Source organism: Cupressus sempervirens, chromosome 1 (genome assembly GCF_028749045.1).
Source record: "Cupressus sempervirens isolate cs-2001-9-10 chromosome 1, ASM2874904v1, whole genome shotgun sequence".
NCBI lineage: Eukaryota > Viridiplantae > Streptophyta > Pinopsida > Cupressales > Cupressaceae > Cupressus > Cupressus sempervirens.
This window is the reverse complement of record NC_143118.1, coordinates 10,329,633-10,351,508: the sequence shown is the minus strand read 5'-3', so window position 1 is coordinate 10,351,508 and position 21,876 is coordinate 10,329,633. Positions and strand designations below refer to the sequence as shown.

At 35.8% G+C, this 21,876-nt stretch overlaps 2 protein-coding genes across 3 annotated transcripts in view; one reads left to right on the top strand and one right to left on the bottom strand.

Annotated features, from left to right (window-relative positions):
• Positions 1–21,876, top strand: part of LOC149575899 (ARM repeat superfamily protein) — a 307,256-nt gene that overhangs the window by 235,519 nt on the left and 49,861 nt on the right. The window lies entirely within an intron of this gene.
• On the bottom strand, positions 18,344–21,099 carry LOC149575901 (uncharacterized). The gene is made up of 4 exons (XM_089814695.1): positions 20,724–21,099; positions 20,456–20,608; positions 20,016–20,314; positions 18,344–18,352 (listed from the first exon to the last, which is right to left on the bottom strand). Exons 1-4 carry the CDS (start codon positions 20,935–20,937, stop codon positions 18,344–18,346), a joined length of 675 nt encoding a protein of 224 aa, XP_089670821.1. The 5' UTR covers positions 20,938–21,099.

Sequence of the window (21,876 nt, the reverse complement as noted above, 5' to 3'; positions counted from 1 at the left end):
AACCTCCTAAGTTCTCTGGTACTGAGTCCGGAGAAGAAGCCGAAGCATGGCTGACAGAAATGGAACAATACTTTGAAATTCAGAACTTTTCAGAGACCTCAAAGGCAGTTTGGGGCATTTAACAATTCATCGGGGAAGCAGCAAATTGGTGGGGAAACACCGAGGTGGAACTAAACATTAGATCTACTGACATTACATGGGAAAAGTTCATAGACATATTTAGGACGCGGTGGCTGCCTCAAACTTTCAATGATTAGAAACTCATGGAATTTCAGAACTTGAAACAGGGGGATTTGTCAGTTCATAAATACTGGGAGAAATTTACCAGATTGCTTAAATACATACCACCATACCAACAAGATACCAACCTGAAGGTAAGAAAGTTTATCATGGGACTGAATAATAGGATAGGGGGAGCCATAGATTTACTCGCACCACAAACCATGGAAGAGGCTTTGGAAAAAGCTATCCGGCAAGAGCATAAGGTTAAAAAGTATGATTCTATTCGGGATAATAAGAGAAAGACCATTTGGAATCCAAAAGGCACTAAATCTGGACCACCAAGAAAACAGTTTAGGGATTATAAGAACAACAAACCTGAGAACAAAAGCAGTGGAACTAGAGACATCAAAGGAAATTTTCATGTGAACAAAAGTGACAGGAATAATGAGAAAAGAGGACCACTGGGGGTTGTTATATTTGCGGAGGGAACTACTGTAAGAAGCAGTGTCCTAACTTCATTCAGCCACAACACCCATCCTTGCCACAACAACAATAGGTTTTTCAACAAAGAATTCATGCAACCTTGGATAACAGACAAGCGGAGCAGTAGATAGGTCCCATTGAAACACTAGGTAAGATTTACGGAAACCCTGTGAGTATACTCGTTGATACTGGAGAAACTGAATGTTTTATATCACCTAGACTGTTAAGTATGTTTCCAAAAAGATCTGGTTTCATGGCAAAACCGTGGATAGTCGAATATGCAAACCAGTCAAGGGCCAAGGTAGAGCAATGCTTGTATGATGCTCAAGTTGATTTCCCGAACTTCTCCATAGAATTGAATTTATATGTAGCTTTGCTAGGATCTTATGACATTATCATTGGAATTAATTGGCTTCGTGAACATAAGGCTAAGATAGATTGCCTTGCCAAAACTATCAATTGTGTGGATGATAGAGGTAGACCTACAAGTATTTTAGGGATCAAACATGAAATTAGAGCCCAACAGATTTCAGCAATGCAACTTAAGAGATATGGAAGGAAAGACTGTGAAATATTTACAATAAGAGTTGAAGATACAAGAGAAACTGTTGAAGATACAAGAGAAACTGTTGAAGATACAAGAGAAACCACTTATGGGGATGATTATATTTATGAAGATGGAGAAATTAAGCAAAAATTAAAAGAATCATTCGAAGAAAAATATCCCTATTTGAAAAACTATCAAGATGTATTTCCTGAGGAACTCCTCGGATTACCCCCTTCCTGGATATTTGATTTTACCATAGATTTGATACCAGGAGCAGAACCTATATCCAGAGCCCCATACAGGATGACCACCACAAAGCTAATGGAATTGTAGATTCAATTGTAGGATATGTTGGATAAGAAGATGATTCGATCTAGTGTCTCACCATGGGGAGCCCCTGTGTTATTTGTAAGAAAGAAGGATGGAACCATGAGGCTATGTATGGACTACAGAATGCTTAATAAAGTCACCATCAAAAATCGGTACCCATTACCTAGGATAGATGATCTCTTTGACCAAATGAAGGGTGTGACTGTGTTTTCAAAAATAGATCTAAGATTGGGATACCATCAACTGCTAATTAAGGATGAGGACATACACAAAACTGCTTTCAAGACTAGATATGGACGTTATGAGTTTACGGTGCTACTGTTTGGATTAACTAATGCCCTTGTGGCTTTCATGAACTTAATGAACAGTATATTTCAGGATTGCCTGGACAAATTTGTGTTGATTTTTATAGAGGATATTCTAATATATTACAAAAATGAAGAAGAACATCAGAGACACTAAGAGATAGTATCACAAAGACTTAGAGAACATAAGTTATATGGGAAATTATCAAAGTGTGCTTTTTACCAGAAAGAAATTCAGTACCTAGGGCATATTATTTTGGCACAGGGTATAGCAGTAGATCCATCTAAGATTAAAGCAATTAAAGAATGGCCCATACCTAGAAACATATCTGAAGTTAGGAGCTTCATGGGATTAGCCGGATTTTACAGAAAATTTGTCAGGAACTTCTCAGGGATAGCCTATCCGATCACATCACTTCAGAGGAAGGGAAAGAAATTTATTTGGACAGAAAAATGTCAATCAACTTTTGGGTTTTTGAAAGAAAAATTGACGACTGCACCTATCCTAAGGGTACCCGATCTGCAGAAACCATTTGTGGTAATCACTGATGCTTCAGGTGAAGGTTTAGGAGGTGTATTAATGCAAAAAGAACAAGTCATTGCTTATGAGTCTAGGAAGTTGAAAAATTACGAACAAAATTATGCACCTCATGATCTGGAATTAGCAGCCATAGTACATGCTTTATAGATGTGTAGGCATTATTTAATTGGAAAACCTTTTGAGCTCCAATCCGACCATCAAAGTTTAAAATATATTTTCATTCAGCAAAACTTGAATGTTAGACAAAGGAGATGGTTAGAATTTTTAGCGGATTATGAGTTTGACATTAGCTACATTAAAGGAAAAGAAACTAAGGTGGTTGATGCCTTGAGCCGGAGAAGACATATTTCAGCAATGACTAAGGTAAACTTCCAATTGAGGGACTAGATTTTACAGCATTTGGAGCATGACAAGTTCTATGTAGAAATCAGTGTGGCACTTATTAGAGATCCACAAGACCCCAAGTATTCAGAATTTAACTTGGAAGAAGATGGATTGTTGAGATATCACCACAGAATTTATGTACCCAACCATCTTGAGCTATGAAGATTAATTTTAGGTGAGTATCACTCAGCGCCATATTCAGGACATCCAGGAGTAACGAAAATGTTATCTGACATAAAACCCTTATACTTTTGGAAGGGAATGAAAAGAGAGATAATTGAGTTTGTAGCAAGTTGTTTGGAGTGTCAAAGAGTGAAGGTAGAACATCAATACTCAACAGGATTGTTGCACCCAAATGAGGTACTTGAATGGAAGTGGCAAGTGATATCCATGGACTTTGTACAAGGGTTACCTATGACCCGGAATCGGCACAACACTATTTTGGTCGTAGTTGATAGATTGACTCAGGTTGCACATTCTATTCTAGGGAATTTATCTGATGGAGCACTTGAGATAGCCCATAAATTCATAAAAGAAATTTTCAGATTACACGGGGTTCTAGAGAAAATTATTTCAGATAGGGATACTAGGATAACATCTTGATTTTGGCAAACACTATTTTTAGCTTTGGGCACTAAATTAAATATAAGCTCAGTCTATCATCCTAAGACAGATGGTCAGATAGAGCGAGTGAATCACGTATTAGAGGACCTTCTAAGGGTTTATTGCATGGATTGATAGTATCAACGGGAAACTTACTTACCTTTGGTTGAATTTGCATATAATAATTCATACCAATCTTCGATTAAAATGGCTCCCTTTGAGGCCTTGTATGGCCGTAAATGCAGAACCCCAGTAAGTTGGAATCGATTAGAAGATAGGGTCATTGCGGGTTGGAAATGCTTCAAGAGATGGAAGAATAAGTACTTCGGATCCGCTAGAGGTTGAAGGAAGCAAATGACAGGTAGAAAAGTTATGTTGATGCTAAAAGAACACCCAGAGAATTTGCAGTAGGGGACAAGGTGTTACTAAGAGCTAAGCCTCAGAAGAGTACTATCAAGTTTGGCAAGAATGCTAAATTGGCCCCTAGATATGTAGGATCTTTTGAAGTTTTGGAGGTTGTTAACTCAGTGGCCTACAGGATTGCTTTACCACCAGCCCTTGTTAGGATGCATAACGTCTTCCATGTGTCTTCCCTTAAAAAGTTTGTTAGTCACCATGAGCACATGATTGACTGGAAATTGTTGCAAGTGTGAGAGCCAGGAGTGGTAGAGGTAAAACCACTTAGAATACTCGAGGTACGTAAGCTGTGCTTACAAAATCGAGAGGTAACTCAATGCAAGGTCCAGTGGGACCAGTATACAGAAGATAATGCCACTTGGGAAGATTATCATGATATTTTTCAGAAATATCCCTATCTTTTCACAGACATTGAAACCTGAAGATTTCATTTCCTTTATTTAATTTGTTAAATACAATTTGATACTATTTCATTGTGGATGATGAAAATCTAAGGGGGTGGGTATGTTACATCCCAATTTTTGCCCTAAATTTTTAAAAACTGATTATAGCTGTTGAACCCAATTTATTTCTTTATGTGAATTTGAATCAATTAATTTTAGCCGTTGTTATAATATGTTAGTTATAGCTGTTACTTAATTCTCTTATGTTCATCTGAAATTGAATCGGTTATTTATAGCGGTTGTATCGATCCAATTATCATATGAAATTGTGTTAGTTAATTCTAGCCATTGTATTAATTTATTAATGATCATGTGAAATAGAGACAATTAATTGTAGCCGTTGTACATATATGATGAACAAGTTAGTTATCATGATGGATTTAATTAACAATTTATAAATCTTGAATTGATGTTTTGGTGAGAATGTCGTTTGAATGATTGCAAGATGAAGACCAGAGAGAGGGGAAGCATTGCAAAATGAGGTCATCGGAAGGGGATGGTCATAAGGTTCAGTCATCAGATGTGATAGGTTTGACCTAAAAACCACCCTGGCAAGGTTATTAGGACCTTGCAATATATTTCATGGTGGAACCGCATGAACTATAAGTGAAAACAATATAAATATTAAAAATAAACAAAGTTCTTACCTTTAAGAAATTATCAAATAATAATATCATTTAAATATTATTTTATTCTCTCAATTAAGATAATAGATAAATAATTATAAAGTGGCACCAATACATTAAAATCATTAATCCAATTATGCCACCTTACAATTACGTACCAATAAACTTAATCAAGAAAATAAGATAATATAAATAATATTAATTATTAAAATAAACTCTTCATATTCTTTTCTTTTTAATTTTTTTCCCTCCTCTTTATTTCTTTCTAGCCAATTGAATAAAGATTTCGAGCATGATCTTGGTAACTGTTGGGTAGCCGTAAGGTTGGCTCAAACTTATTTATGCAACCTTTGTCCTGTATCATAGACCACCTTGAAATCGTTTCCATCCATACACGATTTGTTCATTGAATTTATTAATCAGAATACTGTGCCATTAGCGCCCGGAGCTTGATCATTCTTGCACCTCTTATTACCATTATCAATCACCGTGGAATACAGAGCAGAGAGGCGAATCAAAGCCAAGTAGGAGCCTTCTCTGACTAAGGTGACAGTGTGTCACGTAAGGAGTGATTTTTCCTTCTTTAATTACCTTTTTCTATTGCTGAGTCGATCTTAAGTATGACCAACATAAAATTCCTTATTCCTAGTAATATTGCAAGAATGTTGTTTCCTCATGTAAAGAGAATTCGAACTGTAAATAAAGCCATACGTATTTTCCTTCAATTTTCTTTTTATTTATAAATGATGCATGTTAATGGTTGAAGCCGACTGCAAACTTTCCAAGCTTAACATAATCTTTCAAGACTAATCGACTACCATAACATTGTCTAGTTATAAGATTGTTATCATCATAATATCAGAACATATAATATTTTGTAAATCTTCTTGAATTACTTTCTTCCATGATAAAAGTTATAATACAAATTGGAATATTGATTATACTTGAGATGAACAACAATAGAGTAACAAGGAATTCACTAGGCTGAAAGCCAGAATATGGTGAAGAAGGTACAAGGTATATTTGAAAGGTTAATTGATGGCACCAAGGAATCATTGGCTAGATGGCCTGATTATGGTGAGGAGGTGTGGATGAACCTGTAAAAGACAAGAATGATATGAGTAATCAATACATACATAAATAAACTAATACATTAGCTCATGCAAGTTCCACTTCCGAAATAAGTTGTCAAGCTGAGTGGTGGAGATCGGGTTAAAAACCCACATTTTGAAATCCTTGGCCAGGGTGGAATTAGGCAGATTTCCCAGAACAATTGATATTGCTGTTGTCCGAACGCTTCAGTTATTCTGACGGATAATTGTTGGGGCCTCAACCCACCTGAATACTCTGATGGCTGGATCAATGAACATCCCAAGCCTGACCTTGGGGTAGGGAGGGCCGTTCTATTTAAATAGAACCTGTGGGGATAAGTACAAGGTCCGCGGCTAGGAGGTTAAGCCTATGTTAATGCTTCTCCTCTCACCAAAGTCAGAGCTTGGACAATGAATTAAGGAAGCTTCACACATAATCTAAATGCTCTTTAACAACCTGTAAGTTTAGTAATTCTTTTCAAGTTTATTAGTCATTTACTTTAAAGATAGATAATTCAAGATAATACGTAGTTATCTCTACTTTCCTTTCATTACAAACAGTTGAATAATAGAATTAGTTATTTTTTATCTGATCAAGTAGATTATCTGTTATTGTTATCAAAGTAATTCGTGATAGATTAGAATTGCAACTTAGATTTATTTTCAGTTTAAACCATTATTGGAAAGCTTTGTCATGTGAATGATAAATAGAAATTGGTTAGTTAAATAATGAAATTTAGTTAGTAAGAAATCGGATGTTACACCATAGCAATAACAATGTAAGCAAGGTATGAATTCATGTAGAATGGTACTGAAGTTCCCACATTGCCTATCTACTGGCAAAGTGCAGTGCTGATGAACTCTCCCCAAAAGATATGTTCTTTATTCTCTATAATTTGAAACATGAACTTATACATCCATGGCTTGAAATCAATAGAATCTTTAAGGCCACAAATTCTGCTGAGAAGGATGATGAGATCCTTATATTGTTGTTTGAAGTTATACTGATGAACGGTCTTTGGCCATCTGGAAAAGTTGCTTCTTTTATTGTCTAACCAGTAAAGGTTGACATACGTCTGATAATCACCCTTTTGCCCATTCCAGCATGCTAAAGAGGATTCTTTGGTGAAATCTGCACATTCTGCTTTTTGTGGAACCTTGAATATTTGTTCAATGACCTTAGGATCAAGGCTGATGATAAGCTTGCCGTCAGCGTCTTTGGAGTAGAACGCCGCGCACATCCGAGAATGAAGTCAGGTTCTATGGCTGCCATAGGACCTGTAGACACCAGGTGAATGTTGCTTCTCTTGATACGCTTCATTTCATGACTAGCTAGAGTTTCAACTCTCTGTAGAATATCAACCACATCCACATGACCAATCTTTGTGTCCATCACGTTATCCAGAATAGATATGATTGATGAAGGAGCTGCATGAGCCAAGTATTTATCATATTGATATTTCATTTTGCCTTTGGATTTTGATGTTGAGGATATTTCTTGTGCTTGTATTGCAACACAAAAATCCCAAAACATAAATACATCATCAGATGGAATCACCATACAAGTTGATTTGTGATCAACAAAGATTTGGAAATAAATTGGAGACTTGGTAGATTTAACGAGATGATCTCGAAGAAATCATATGCATATGCAATGGATGAAAAATGAAATGAACGGAATGTAGAATGAAGTGTTATGAAAGTTAAAATATGGAAGATGGAATGAAATTAGAATGTGTGATGGGAATGCGTGCAAAGGAAGGTTGCTGATTTCAATAGTGACTTAATCTTTTCAAAGCATTATTGCATGAAAAATGAGTAAATGTAAGTGCAACATGTAACGGGAGATGGAAGGTGAGATGAGATGTGAATGCGGGTGGAGGATGCACTTCACATGTAAGTGCCAATGGAGGATAAGATGGAAAGCATGGAAAAATGCGGGAAAATGTATTTGCTCATGGAGGTGCAAATGCATATGGAGGGATTGAAACGGAGAATGGAAGAGAGATAATGAGTTTTATAGTCACTTTTGGTGAAAAGGGGAAGTCAAAGTACATGAGAGATGAAAATGACATCTTTTTGAATTTTCAAAATGTGACTTTTAATCAAAATTAGACCTTTTGGATTCAAGTACACGTAACACATTTTGTGCAATCATGTTGTGGAAATGGATGTGAAAAGTGAGATGAGTGAAAATGGAAACGGAAAATGAGATTACATGCATGTGCGGATGTCAAATGAGATGGAAAACATGTAATCACATTTGTTGAGTGAGAGATGAGGTGTTGTGACACGGAAATGGAATGTGGAACGTGATGATGCTTTTGCATGAAATAAAGCAAGAACAAGTTCTTGGGAAAGGACTTGCAATTTCTCCAAGTGGAGAAAACCGGTAAGCAATCACAAAGCACAAGACACAAAAGAAAAAACACACCTTTGGAAAGTGACTCAAACATGTCAAGATGTAATGCACTTCAACACACAAATTCGAAATTGGGACTTGGGGAAGAACCAAAAACATGAAAAAGAACAAAAACTTCATTTTTTAAGGAAAAATGCACTTTCCATGGCAAAGATTTCAACAAGTGGCAATCATCAAGCAATTACTAGCATAAAATCAGTAAGATAAGCATGAATTAAAAGCAAGAAAGAAAAAGTCCACTTACATGTGCCAAAAATGAAGGGAAAAGATGCTCCAATGTTTGAAAAATTCTTCAAAGTGTTTGAATCTTTCAAACTTTCACAAATTTAAATGGGAGAAGACAACAATCAAGGAGATTTTGGTAAAATATATTAAAACGTGCCCTAAAAACACTCCAAGATCCAACGTTTGGAAGAACATATGCTTGGGACATTTTTAGCAAAAAATGTGTTTCTTGATGATGCAAGATCAAAACGTTTTGGTGTGTAAACACCAAAATATGCATCAATATGTAATGCAATTCCAAAAAGAAGCCAAATCGATTTGCTTTGGAGTCAAAACATGGAGCAAAAATGGATTATTGCTGATTTCTCCAAAAAGGTGTCCTAGATGGGAGCTTCCAAAAATGTTTTTTAGCTTGTTGAATCCATTTTAAATGCAAGAAAACTCATTGCCAATCAAAAACATCTCCAATAGAAGAAATCTCATGCAAATCCATTGAGAAAATCTCTACTTATGATCAAAATCGGGTTCTTGGAGGGCAAAAACATGTTCTTCAAAATCAGACTTTTTGAAGTCATTGCATATATTAAAACATATATTTGGTCAAAATCGGACCTTTTTGGGTCATTTGCATGTTTTAAAATATGTATCTCATCAAAATCACACCTTTTGGGTGCAATATGCTATTGCATGTTTTAAAATATGCACAAGCAAAATTGGACCTTTTGGGGGAGGATGCATGTTTTAAAATACATCTTCACTGTTTAGATGTAAAAGCATAAAAACTTCACTTTTGATGTAGTAGCATCAAAAAGGTCCACTTACAATAGACTTTTGATGTAATCACATCAAGAAGGTCCACCAAAGAGAACTTTATATGTAGTGAAATATAAAATGTCCACTTTTGATGGATTTTACATGTAATTGCATATAAAATGTCTGCTGTTGAAGACTTTAGGTCATTTAATTCACTTAAAATTATAAAAATGTTACAAAATGGGCCATAAACAATATTTATCTATCATATTTAAAAATATAACATATAAACATCATTTAAAAAGTAACATTTAAATAAGCATTTGATTTAAAAACCAAAAGTTAAATTGGAACTATATAGTTATATAGTTACTTTAAGTGAAAAATTAAAAAGTAACTCAACCTAAAATTATAACATAAAGTGCACTATACTCACTTCAAGTTAAAAATTTAAAATTAAAGTGACTTAAAAACATAACAAAAAGTGAATATAAGTTATATTTATCAAAAAATGAAAGTGAAATTAAAAATATAACATCATATTTTTAATTCACGTTGTTGCACCATAAAGGTCCACTTTTGAGGCACTAAAACGGGCATATCTCTTGACTAACAACTCCAATTGAGCTCTAGGTTAGACCGAATCAAAGGGAAATGCGAAAGGCATGACATGAGCAAAACCAAAGGACAAAAAAACCAACAAACACAAACACAAAAGCAAAGAACGGACGATGAAGGCTTAAAAAATCAAGCAAGGGCTCGATAAAAAGAAAAACGAAAAAGACTTGACAAAGGCATTTAATAAAAAGATTTGATATGCGAATTGGAATGGATTGATTAATCAACATTAAACAATTGAATATCAAATTCAAGCTTAGAGAAATGTGAAACTAGGTTGAAACAGTTTCGTGTTGTTACCAACATTTTGAGGTGACAAAATGTAGGACAACACTTAATACACAAGGTACTTGATAATGCAACATTAGTTCTTGAGAATTGTAATGGCATGTTAAGCAATAGGACAACCTTGACACACCATGTGAAGTTTTTTTTTTCCAATCAAAGACAATTGGATGAGACAATTGAAAGCTTGTGCCAGAAGTTACAAATGCTATAAATTGAGCCAATGTAGGTGGAGATGCTAGGAAGGGAACTTGGTATTGGATGTGTCAGTATAAATGCGGTTTACATACTCGTAGACTACTCTCCTAGTATGAGAATACTCATGGGTTTTTTAACCCCAAAAGAAACTCATGAGTTTTCTCGTGCTTGTAACATGAAGAAAACTCACCTGCAAATCATGCCTAAATCACCGAGAACTTGGGACAGCACCCCTCACAAACCTTCCAAAATCTTTTTGCTGACCAAACACAAGAAACAAATCCAATAAATACATGGTTTTTACACCATCTTTTTCCAAAAATAAATCCTAGTTGGTGGATCAGAAATGCCGAGTAGTAATTCCTAGTAAAGCACCATAAACAACATCTATACCAATACCAATATCATGTGCCTATGTATGCATTTGACCTCTAACCATTTTTGATCATCATTCTTGCTATTTTCAATTATGGGTGAGCAAGAATCGAACGCCTTGTTGGTTCCCAAAACCACAGATTGGAAATTCAAGAGCTTGCCGATTCTCCAATGGGATTCCACAATCAATTCTGGCCAACAAAGGAGAATCACCTTGATTACCTTGCACTTTAGGTTCCACTACACCCAGGTGGGTAGACGTTCACCTCAAACGCTAACTGCTTGGTTCAAGGTTTCTCTATAGTAAATTTAAGCTTTGGAGTTTTCTGACTAGCAAGGTCTTTGAACTCGATTAATATGGAGTAATAGGATATTTTGAAATCAATGTTTTGTATAAGGTTTTTAACACGCTTGTCTACCCCTTCAATATGGCTCATGACTTACTAAGCAATATGTTATAGACATTTGTTACAAGGTTGTTTAACTATGTAATATGTTATAAATATTTCAAATTGAGGGGTTCTAGATGCAATGTCTCTTTTGTTTACTTACTAAGAAAAATATTTTATGTTTCAACAGTTATGTGTAAGTGATTCAATGTTAACTTTTCTCATTACTATTTGTCGAAATAATTACTATATTGTTACTACAATTATTATTCAAATAACTTTAGCTTATGCTTTATGCTTTGCGACGTCAAGGTTCTAATAGTATTACGACAACTTACAACACTTTCAACTCCAATATAAAAGCATTGCGGCAAGAACATGATGCAACTGCGTCCTGTTGATCTTTGTTTTAGTCCTTTGCCCCTCTTTTTGTCATAGCAGCAACGTCACCAGGAGCGGGGGACACTTGGAGATCGGTATGTGAAATCTTTGGAAACAAGAGACTTGTATTTAATATAATTTAGTGAGATGCTAATATCCTAAAAATATCATGACATAGAACTTTGAGAACGAGAATAGTAGTATTGTTCAACACTAGTTTTGAAGCTCAAAATTTAGATACACATGTCAAACGTCATGGTGACAATTATGAAAGAATTCAAAACTCATCCTACATATTTCATATTAGACTATCATTACATATTGAAATCCAAATATATTGATTATTTGACGGTTATACACAAACCAAAAAAAATAAAAATGGACATTTATTGTCTAATAGTCTACGTTTTGATAATCCATAATATTAGGGTCCTTAGCTAGGATGCTTTCCAAATACTTGCCATTCTCTAACTCAGGTTCCTTTGATGGTAGCAGAACTAGGGGCAACTCGTCAAGGCCATTTGGTTCAGCTGCTCCATCCATGATGGTTAGAACTTTTCCATCAAGTGTAATTTGGTCTCATTTAGCTAAAGGACCATGTACCTAGGATTAACATGAGAAAGAAGACAAAGTGAGCTATGAATGTTGACCAAGTTCTTTGCTTTCTTCGACCCTGATTGAATCCCCTTCAGTGAATGAATAAAACCACACGTACTTATTTCTATGACAAGATAAAGAACTAGCTACTTGTGAGAGCAATATGATTGCAAATTATTACAATTCAGGGGTTTCACCTTTATGGTTCCATTGCCACTCTAAAGGGCCTTCCTTCGAAAAATAAAAAATAAAAACACCACTAAAGAAAAATCATCTTGCCCACTAGAAAACTTATTTCATTAAGTCTCCTTATAATTGAGACATCCTCATTTTGGCCATAAATCTTTTTCATTGCAGCCCAAAATCCCTTCATTGCCTCTCTTTCCTCATGTGGAGCCCTCTTATTGGTCCTGTATATTATACGATTTAACATTTAATCTATAGGCAACACAATGAAGGGGTTTGTTCCATGTTCCATGTAACGATTCTTCTATCAAGGATATAGAGAAAGATCTCTTGCGTCAATTATTTTCTTGCCTCTTTTACACATGGAATCTATGTTTTCATAAATTTCTTCCAAACGTGGATTGCTGGAGTCTGAAAATTTAATCACCTCACATAAGGGCCTAATATATTCCACAAAAGATCTCACATCAGCCCAAAAATGGTCATCAAGGACTAGACTGCTCACCTCAAGTGCAAGGATGTAGATTGTTTCCAAGCTTCCCATGCATCACTAACAACCGTGGCAAATTTACTTAACAAACACGATCAAGAAGAATAAATAAAGAAGCAAATCGTGTATTAACAGGTCTGAGAATTTCCACCTTGGCAAATTTACAATAAATGGCTTGTGTGTTGATGGCTACATATGAACATTTATCTTTCTATATCCTTTTTTATGAGGTTTCAAAATCCATTAGAACTTGCTAGCATCTTTGGTTATATTATTGAATGACTGCACAGAACATGATGTCTAAAATATATGTATGTACTTTATTTGCACCATCATACCTGTTGCTTTAAAACAGGGACAAAATCATTAACAACTTGGTCCCACCTCCTCAATGCTGTCACATGCTGTTACATAGCTGGTTATTAAGAAAACCTGCATTTCGGTCTTGACTTGAATTGTCTATTGCCTTATAAAAATAAGGCTTTTTGGTGTATGTCACCATGACATTAAATAGTAGAGAATCTGTAGCACCTGTCCACCCATCCATTACAATATTGCATCCTTGTATAGCCCACACGCTTTGTTCACACGCTTTCCATTGGTGTTGCTTGCTGCCCTAATCAAATATTTTCTTTATCAATTAGAGTTGAGTCAATATTTTGAAACCTAGACGATTCCTACCTAGTTGGTCCATTGTGGATAGATTGGACCATCTCTTCATAGAAATGTGAGTGAGCAACATTAAATGGTATTCCTTTTGCATAAAAGAAGCATGCAATGGCTGCATCAACAACTTCTTGATCTTGCACAACAAATAGCCTTTGAATTGTGTATGAGTTGCTAGTATGTGCTCTCTTGTTATACTATTGTACAGCTACAATCTTTGACTCTAGAAGGCACATTTGCCTCTTTGTATCTATTTTGATTAAGAGTTATAGTAGTTGCCCATGTCGTTGAAGCATGAGAGGAGCTCATATTTATAAAATCTTACATCAGCCCTTTCTTGATCCCTCAAGACGTTATATCATTCTAATTCATTTGGAGAAGGATCAACACCTTTGATGAGTATGTGAAGGTAATGAGTCTTCACCCTTGTCTAAGTACCTTGCAATGCCATTGACAAAAGCTTGCCTTCGGTTGTGGTTGTTCCACCTATGCCTTTTTGTCTCAAAACACAACCAACATACTAACACAAGAGGTACAAGGCTTGTGTTCCCTCACCTGACATTCTTGAATCTTGCATGAAGAAAATAAAATAAAAACATGGTGCCTGGTGTATAGTTATCAGAAAAATTTATTGTAATGAGCCCTGCTGGTTCACTCCAAATCTATGTTGTTGAAGTCACTATTTTATTTTTGAAGTTGTATATTTTTTTGTGTTTTTGAGAATATATGTTTTTTTTTTTCAATTTTATAGAAATGCTAACTTGAAATGCAAAGAAGAAATGATAACAACTCAACTCCACTTTATTGCTATACTCCTAGTTTCAAAATAATTACAATTGTAAACAGTATGCATCAACTTTTATTATAATGCAAGAACCTGGTGTGGAGATGTCCACGTTAGATCTTCTAGGAATGGACAACAAATTTGCTGCAGCCAGTATAAGCCCACACAATACTTGGAAACTGATCATGGCCAATTTTATTGAATTACTGCCAATACTCAGTGGAGAAATGCTGCTTGCAAACTCAATGCAGCTCTATTAAAAGTGATCCCAGGTCCTTATAATGCCATCAGATATCATGAAATGCTGATTTGAAATGCAGAAATATATGCCCCAGCTAAAGCTGTACCTTCTCCAACCAATTTGCAGCCAATATAATAATTGATTCTCAGCTCAGTACATTCCAGACATGGATCGAACTCAGTCAGTAAATCAGAACAATTCATACACAATTCATTGGCAATTATGGCCAGTTGAAAGTGCAAATCGAATGGTGAAAATTCCCAATTTCCCAACACTCAACGCCGTACTCTTGAAGCTTCAATTCATAAAACATAAGCAATAATGAGATGGTTCAACCTCTTGCATAGGGATGCATTTGTAATATTTTAAAGCCAAAAATTCTTCACACCAAATGCCATGAGTCTTATTGCTCACACGTTTCACTTAAAAGGCTTCACAATTACACTTTTCACTTAAATTCTTTGAATACATTTTTCAACTTTAATATATGATAACTCCTTTAGAAGTCAATGACTAGAGTCTTCTTGTGCATACTTTTCACTAAAAAATCTTCTTCAACATACCATCATGTTGATGGTTCGGTAGTTTTAGTTGGATAAACTTGTGAGATAAAAGAGAAATATATATATATAAAATTAAGTTTTCCATTATATTAATTATATTGGACACAAAAAATACATTTGTTTTTGTGTTGTGTCAAACACCCAACTAGAAGGATTTTTTTAAGTACTTCAGTCGATCACTATTAGATGGTTTCTTGGGCCAAGGACTGATAAAATAAATAATCTGCAAGTGCATTGAAACCCTAATCTCAATTTTTTCGTCAGATGTTGGAGCTAGTTCTGAAACCATCTCTCTCTATGTAGGAAGCATGCAATCTCTATTAAGAAAGGATTTTTCCCCTTTTTTAAAAAGCCTTCAACATAATAGCATGGCATTTGGTTACTTCTCATTTCCACGATATTTCTTGTAAAAACAATGTTACATGTTTGTGGTTCACAAGCCTAGGTTATAGATGATAATGCACAAATTCATTTTATAGCTTCTTGACATTCTGATTTCACACTCAAGTCCCATTTTTATAGGTTAGTTTAAGAATAAATAAATTAGTTTAATCAAACAAGTGATACTTTTTGGGAAGTTACTTTCCCATTAGAGGTCGTTTTGTTAGTTTCATAGTTGAATTAAGGCTTTATAAAGCCCATGATCAAGCAATGTATAAAGAAGAATCAAATTTGTTTTTTGGTTTCTATTCTCTCACTTTTAACAATCTTTGTACATATACTTGTATAACTATTTTATTAATCTATTTAACAAACTACAACACACCTAATAAATAATTATCACAAGCATCTTATGATACAATATTCCTAACACCTCTCATATAACATTCTCTGAATGGGGATAAGTGGACAAACAATACTTGATGACCACATTTAATAGTTCATCCTTAGGTATGAATAGGGACATAGACATCCTCCTCATGAGAAGTAGTAGTGTGAGTAGACTCACTATGCTCACTATACTTTCATACAAGGATATGCAGAATATAATGATTGGGGACAACCACTTCCAATCACTTATGCTATCTTGTTAAAGGAGGCAAACACATCCGTTCACAAAAAAAATGAAGAATTGTGATTGGGGGCATCCATATCCAACCACGACACTCAAACTTGAGAATTGAGTCCTCATTTTCGTGTATGCAATCACCACTGTAGTTCATTGTCATTTTGATCACAAATGACATGAGCTAGACTCATATAGTTTTGTCACTAATGCAATTCCATGGCCTTGCCAATACTAATTGACAAGAGGTCCTTGAGTATTCTCTAACCTACTTTGCCTCGCCCCCTACTTAATTTGCTCCATAGAAAATTTGTATTTTGAGGCTCATTTTATTATCTAAGAGGAAATACCATATACTCCCCACTTGTTATGAACTTCTTACAAAGAGCATTGGGTATTCTTGATCATGTACTCCAATCTGAAGTAATTATATATTTATCTTTCTTGACATTTAACCCAATTTTAAAATAAGACAACTTGACTTTATTTAACATTTATGTATATATCCTATATTCTGAAACACAAAACAACTCTAAAATTTTACAATAACCTACCAATCCTAATAGACAAGGGATAAAAAAAGTATGGTCTTATTCTCATTTTAAATAAGGATTTTTTCTTGGAGCAGGGAGCCTTTTAGGCTGTAATCTCTTCCCATATCTATATCTTCATGAGTCTGCTGTGAAGAAAATGAGAGCATCTTGAACAAAGCCCATTCCAATGCTTAATGAAAGAAATGCATTTTTTAATATGCCTTGTCCAATACATAGAGCCCTGCCTCATAAATTGAGTAGATGATCAAGTTTGTCCTCAATCAAGTCGCATAGGATATTGCCCTCCATAACAAGCACTCAAGCGGCTAACTTAAGAAATCTGGTTTGCATCGAATAAATGTTGATTGAGCTTGGTTATTCAGTTTCCTTTCCCCCTTCTATTGGTCACATGTGTTGCTGGTAAGAAAAGTTATTTTGTACTCCCTTACTCTACCACAAGCCCTAATCTATTTCAATTAAGTACGAGAAAAAGAATAAGTATTTAGCTTAGCAATTAGTTGATGCCACAAGTAGCATATATGTTGCAACTCCAACAATAATACACATATAAATGTCCTATTTAGGTAGCTTTTAGTAAGACCACAATTTTTCTATATGGAGACCACTAGCTAAGAGAATGATAAGCTAATTTTTATTAATGTCCAACAAGAGACCACAAAGAGCATCTAAGGGACTAAAAACATACAAGGCAACAACCAAAAATGGTAACACCAAATGGTGTTGGGGGAAAGAGCAAAAAAGATAGAACAAAGCAAGAATACATCGTAGGACCGAGAGCAAAAGCAAGCAGCTTACTAAACACTCCTTATCGCTGAGTAGTCCGAAACCAAAGGATATGGTCTAGGATGAGAGGGAGTCCTTGACCATTGCTAAGAACCATTGGAAGTTGAAGGTTGCTACTGTGAGTAACCCTGTCGAGGTCTCAAAGTGGGGAGGTGAAACGATCACTTGGTCCCCCCAATAGGAGAGACTGATGAGTTGATCAGTAGTCTGTCTCAACGAGAATTGATGTTGTAAGGTGTGATCTTGAAGTCGCATGGCCTCCTGTGGATAAAGTGTAAGACATTGTTGGTTAGTGTTTTTGGAGAAGGATGAAAGGGATCGACACTCTTTGAAAAGGCAATAAAATCTCCCTCTAATCTCATAATATATTAGCCAGTGAAAAACAAAGTGCGTCTTTGTTTTTTTCTCCCCCATGTCACAAAGGTGACAAACCTAGTCCAACCCGTCAAGATGATTAATTTTCTGGATATGGAGTTGATGGGAGCCACACTGAAAGAGCCCAAGGAGATGCAGAGAGCGTGTATCTAATGATGGGAAAGGTATGAAGGACAAACAATGACCTTATCCTATGTAATGTCCCCGCTTTGGAGGTAATTTGATTTAATTAATTTAATTAATTAAGTTGTCCAAAATAATGAATATTTTATGAGGATGACTAATTAATTATTTTAATTCAAAGAAACGTGAATCGGAATCGGATCGGAATCAGCAAGGCCGAATCGAATCGTGAATCGGCAATGAATCGGCAATGAATCGACAAATTTGAAAAAACCCTTTAAATTTAAAGATTTTAACAATTTAAAACTTATTTCATGCACCCTTTATTGAATATAACTTAAGCACACTATAACATCATCAAATAGAAGTTAAAACTTAACATACATAAACATGAAACATAAAATCCATCACATACGTAACTATGTTATCTAAAATGTAAATTGTAGGCTAGCTGAAGTAAATAGAAATCAAATGATCATAATGATTTAAATCATAGAATGTATGTAAGATGATCCATAAGACATCAAATCATAAATTTATGTAAGAATCTAAGATGAAGATCCATGAAAGTTTGAAACTTTGAGACATATGTCTATCAATGATTCAGTATCAATATCTGTAAACAAAATATAAAAACAAGGCTCCAGCTCAAGCCTCAGGCTCATACTCATCATCATCCTCAACATCATCCTCAAGCTCGGCTACAGCCTCAGCCTCAGCCTCTGAGTATCCAGTCTGCCTAGTAGCAAGGCGTCTAATGTAGGTCCTAGAGGACTGTCGAGCCATATCTCCCGCATATAAGATGGGCTCACGAATGTCGCTAGGGCCTGTGTCTGTGCGTGCACGTGTGCGTCTACCAATGCCTGAAGAACGTGCTCTAGCTGCCTCAGCCTCTATATCCATCTGGTCAATCCACGCACGGTCTTCCTCAGTGAAGACTGGATCTACAACCTCTGTGAGCCACTCTGATTCTGGATCAATCTCCTCCGGAATGATCGGAGAGGAGTCAGTGCCCAAAATCTGTCTGATCCTAAGACGGAGGTTGTAATGAACGAAGACAAGATCATTCAACCTCTGCACTGTCAACCTGTTTCTCCTCTTCGAGTGGATGTGCTCGAACATGGACCAACTGCGCTCACATCCAGAAGCGCTGCTTGGCTGACTCAGAATACGAATGGCAATTTTTTGAAGTTTTGGGGTTGTGGCCCCAAACATTTGCCACCATCTATTTGAAATAAGGGAAAATAAAAATAATTAGTCTCATTTACAAATTACAAATTACAAGTTAACTCTAAAATTACATAATCAACTTTAAGTTTAGAATCTAGATTCATGAACATTGAATATATTATTTAATTTTTACCTGGCTGTATTGTTTCCCGAGCATCTATGGCTACCCTGCTAGAGAAAAGTGGCCCTTCTTTATTATTGAACTTATCAAGCTCAATAATTGCAGCACTGCTATCCTCATCAGTACTCAACCTCTGGATCACTGTATATAATCCGGTGAGAACCTCCTCATCCGCCTTGAAGTTAGGACGGAAACGAAATGCCGAATTTAAAAAGTAAGCTGCTGCATGGATGGGTCTGTGGAGCTGATTCTGCCATCTCCTATCAATGATGTCCCAAATAGGGGCATACTTCTCTTGCACTCCTGCATACTGAGCTCTAATGGCCTCCTTGGCCCTATCCATGCCCTCATATATGTAGCCCATAGAGGGCTTCTCCCCATCAGCAGTTCGTAGGAGAGATACAAGAGGCTCAGTGGCCTACATATAAAGTAAAACAAAAATTTGAGTCAAAACTTAAACATAGAATAATTCAATAATATAAGGTAAAACTAAATCATTAAACAATTAGCATAGTAAACTGTAAAATATTAAATGTTAAATTGCAATAAAATTACCTTAAGTATTTCTCTAGCAGGTTTCCAAAAACCATCATCATCAAATATGCAATCCACCACATCTATCCCTGCAGTGGTCGTAGCATAGGAAGATGAAACCCACTCCCGCCCAACAAAACATGCTCCTCAAATCATCCCTTGATGTCAACAAGGACTGTAAGGTGATGAAATTCGAGGCAAACCTCGTGATCCCTGGACGAGCTAACTCTTTGTCTCCTGTGTACTTCCTCATTGTGCTAAGGACAAATGAATGATTATAAATAAACTTACATATGTTTTTTGCCCTTTCCACACATGACTTGACCCACTCAAGTTTGCCAATTTCCTCCAACATGAGGTCAAGGCAGTGTGCTGCACAAGGGGACCAAAATATGGTGGGGTGCCTCTCCATCAAAAGTTTGCCTACAACAATTTTAAGATAATTAGAAATTCAAATTTCAAACATGTTAGAACTTAGGAAACTTAGAAATTCTAAGTTAGAATTAGAAAAAGTTCAAAATTCAAATAAATTTATTTTCAAAACTTAAAAAGTTAAAAGTTTACCTGCAGCAACATAACTTGCTGCATTATCCGTCACCACTTGCACCACATGTTGTTCCCCCACCTCTGCTATAACTTCCTCAATAACCTCACATAAGTATGTGGCGTTTTTTACATGAGCAGAAGCATCAATGGATTTGAGGAACATGGTATATCCTACAAGTAACAAAACAACGAATTATAATTACTATTAGCAATCAACAAATCAAAATTTGAAATAGTCAATCACGATTCAAAATTATGTATGTAGGAAAGTAGAATGATCAATCACCTCCACAGGATACAAGAAAATTGAGGAGTGTTCTTCCCCTCCTATCTGTCCAACCATCAGTCATGATGGTGCAACCCTTTTCGATCCACTCCTTTCGGTTGTCCTCAAGCTCATGCCTCATATCCTCAACCATTTCCTCCAGGAGGTATCCACTCAACTCAGCCTCAGTTGGGGCTTTAAACCCCGGACCACAAATGGTAACTGCATCTATCATGTTCTGCCAATAAGGAGTCCTGTCACAAATAGATAATGATATTGATTAGAAATTTAGATGTCAAAAACTAAAATCATAAAACAAGTAGATATAATTAAAGTTTTACTTTTACTTTTAACTTTAACTTTGAAGATAACAAAGAAAAAAGAATCAATTACCTGGTTGCAATAAATGGAATGTTGCAAAAGTACCAGAAATTGCAAATCTCTTTTCTGACAGCATCATGAATCTCATTGTTCAAACCCATGCCCTCAAGCGTGGGTTGGGAGCCAGGAGTAGTGCGGGGCACAAAGTAACTATCCATTCTGCTTTTCCGCACTCTAGGCCGCAATAGGTTGGTGTTGGACTCTGTCTCAGTATGAGACCGACTACCACTAACACTCACATGAGCACTAGCACTAGGATGAAAAGGAGGCCTAGAAGAACCCTCTCCAACACAACCTACGGATGCAGAAGCTGATGCAGATGCACTTGCAGATGTAGATGCAGTTGCGGATGTGGGAGCACGGGAGCCAATACCTCTTAACCCTTAAAGTTGCATTTTCTTAGTCAACTTGTCTTGTTCAATTTTTTCTAATGCCACTAAACAAGAGCGTTTTGCCTCAGCGGTTTGTTGAGTGCAAATTGTGACATCATGGCCAGGTATGCTAGCAATGTGGTATTTCAATCTATAGATACCTCCCGAATTTATTTTTTCTTTGCAAAATATACATTTTGTTTGATATTTGGTTCTCTCAGAAAACTCTTCATTATATTTCCAGCATTCATCTTTTTTACCCATCGTGGAAATTGGAAAATGAAAGCAAAGGGCTGCTGCAATAAAAAAATTCATGTAAAAAATCAAAGTTTGCAACTAATAAACAAAAACTACAAAACAACAAACCCTAGTTTGCAATTTAGTAAAACTAAAAATAAAAAACATTCAAGATTTGCAAATGA

Bases quoted from the DNA above. Each gene is read 5' to 3' on its own strand.
- LOC149575901 (XM_089814695.1), bottom strand. From the start codon at position 20,937: ATGATAGATGCAGTTACCATTTGTGGTCCGGGGTTTAAAGCCCCAACT. The intron at 20,609-20,723 runs GTGATTGATCAT...TGTTACTTGTAG, and splicing joins TTTTCTTGTATCCTGTGGAG to GATATACCATGTTCCTCAAA. The intron at 20,315-20,455 runs GTAAACTTTTAA...AAATTGTTGTAG, and splicing joins AGCAAGTTATGTTGCTGCAG to GCAAACTTTTGATGGAGAGG.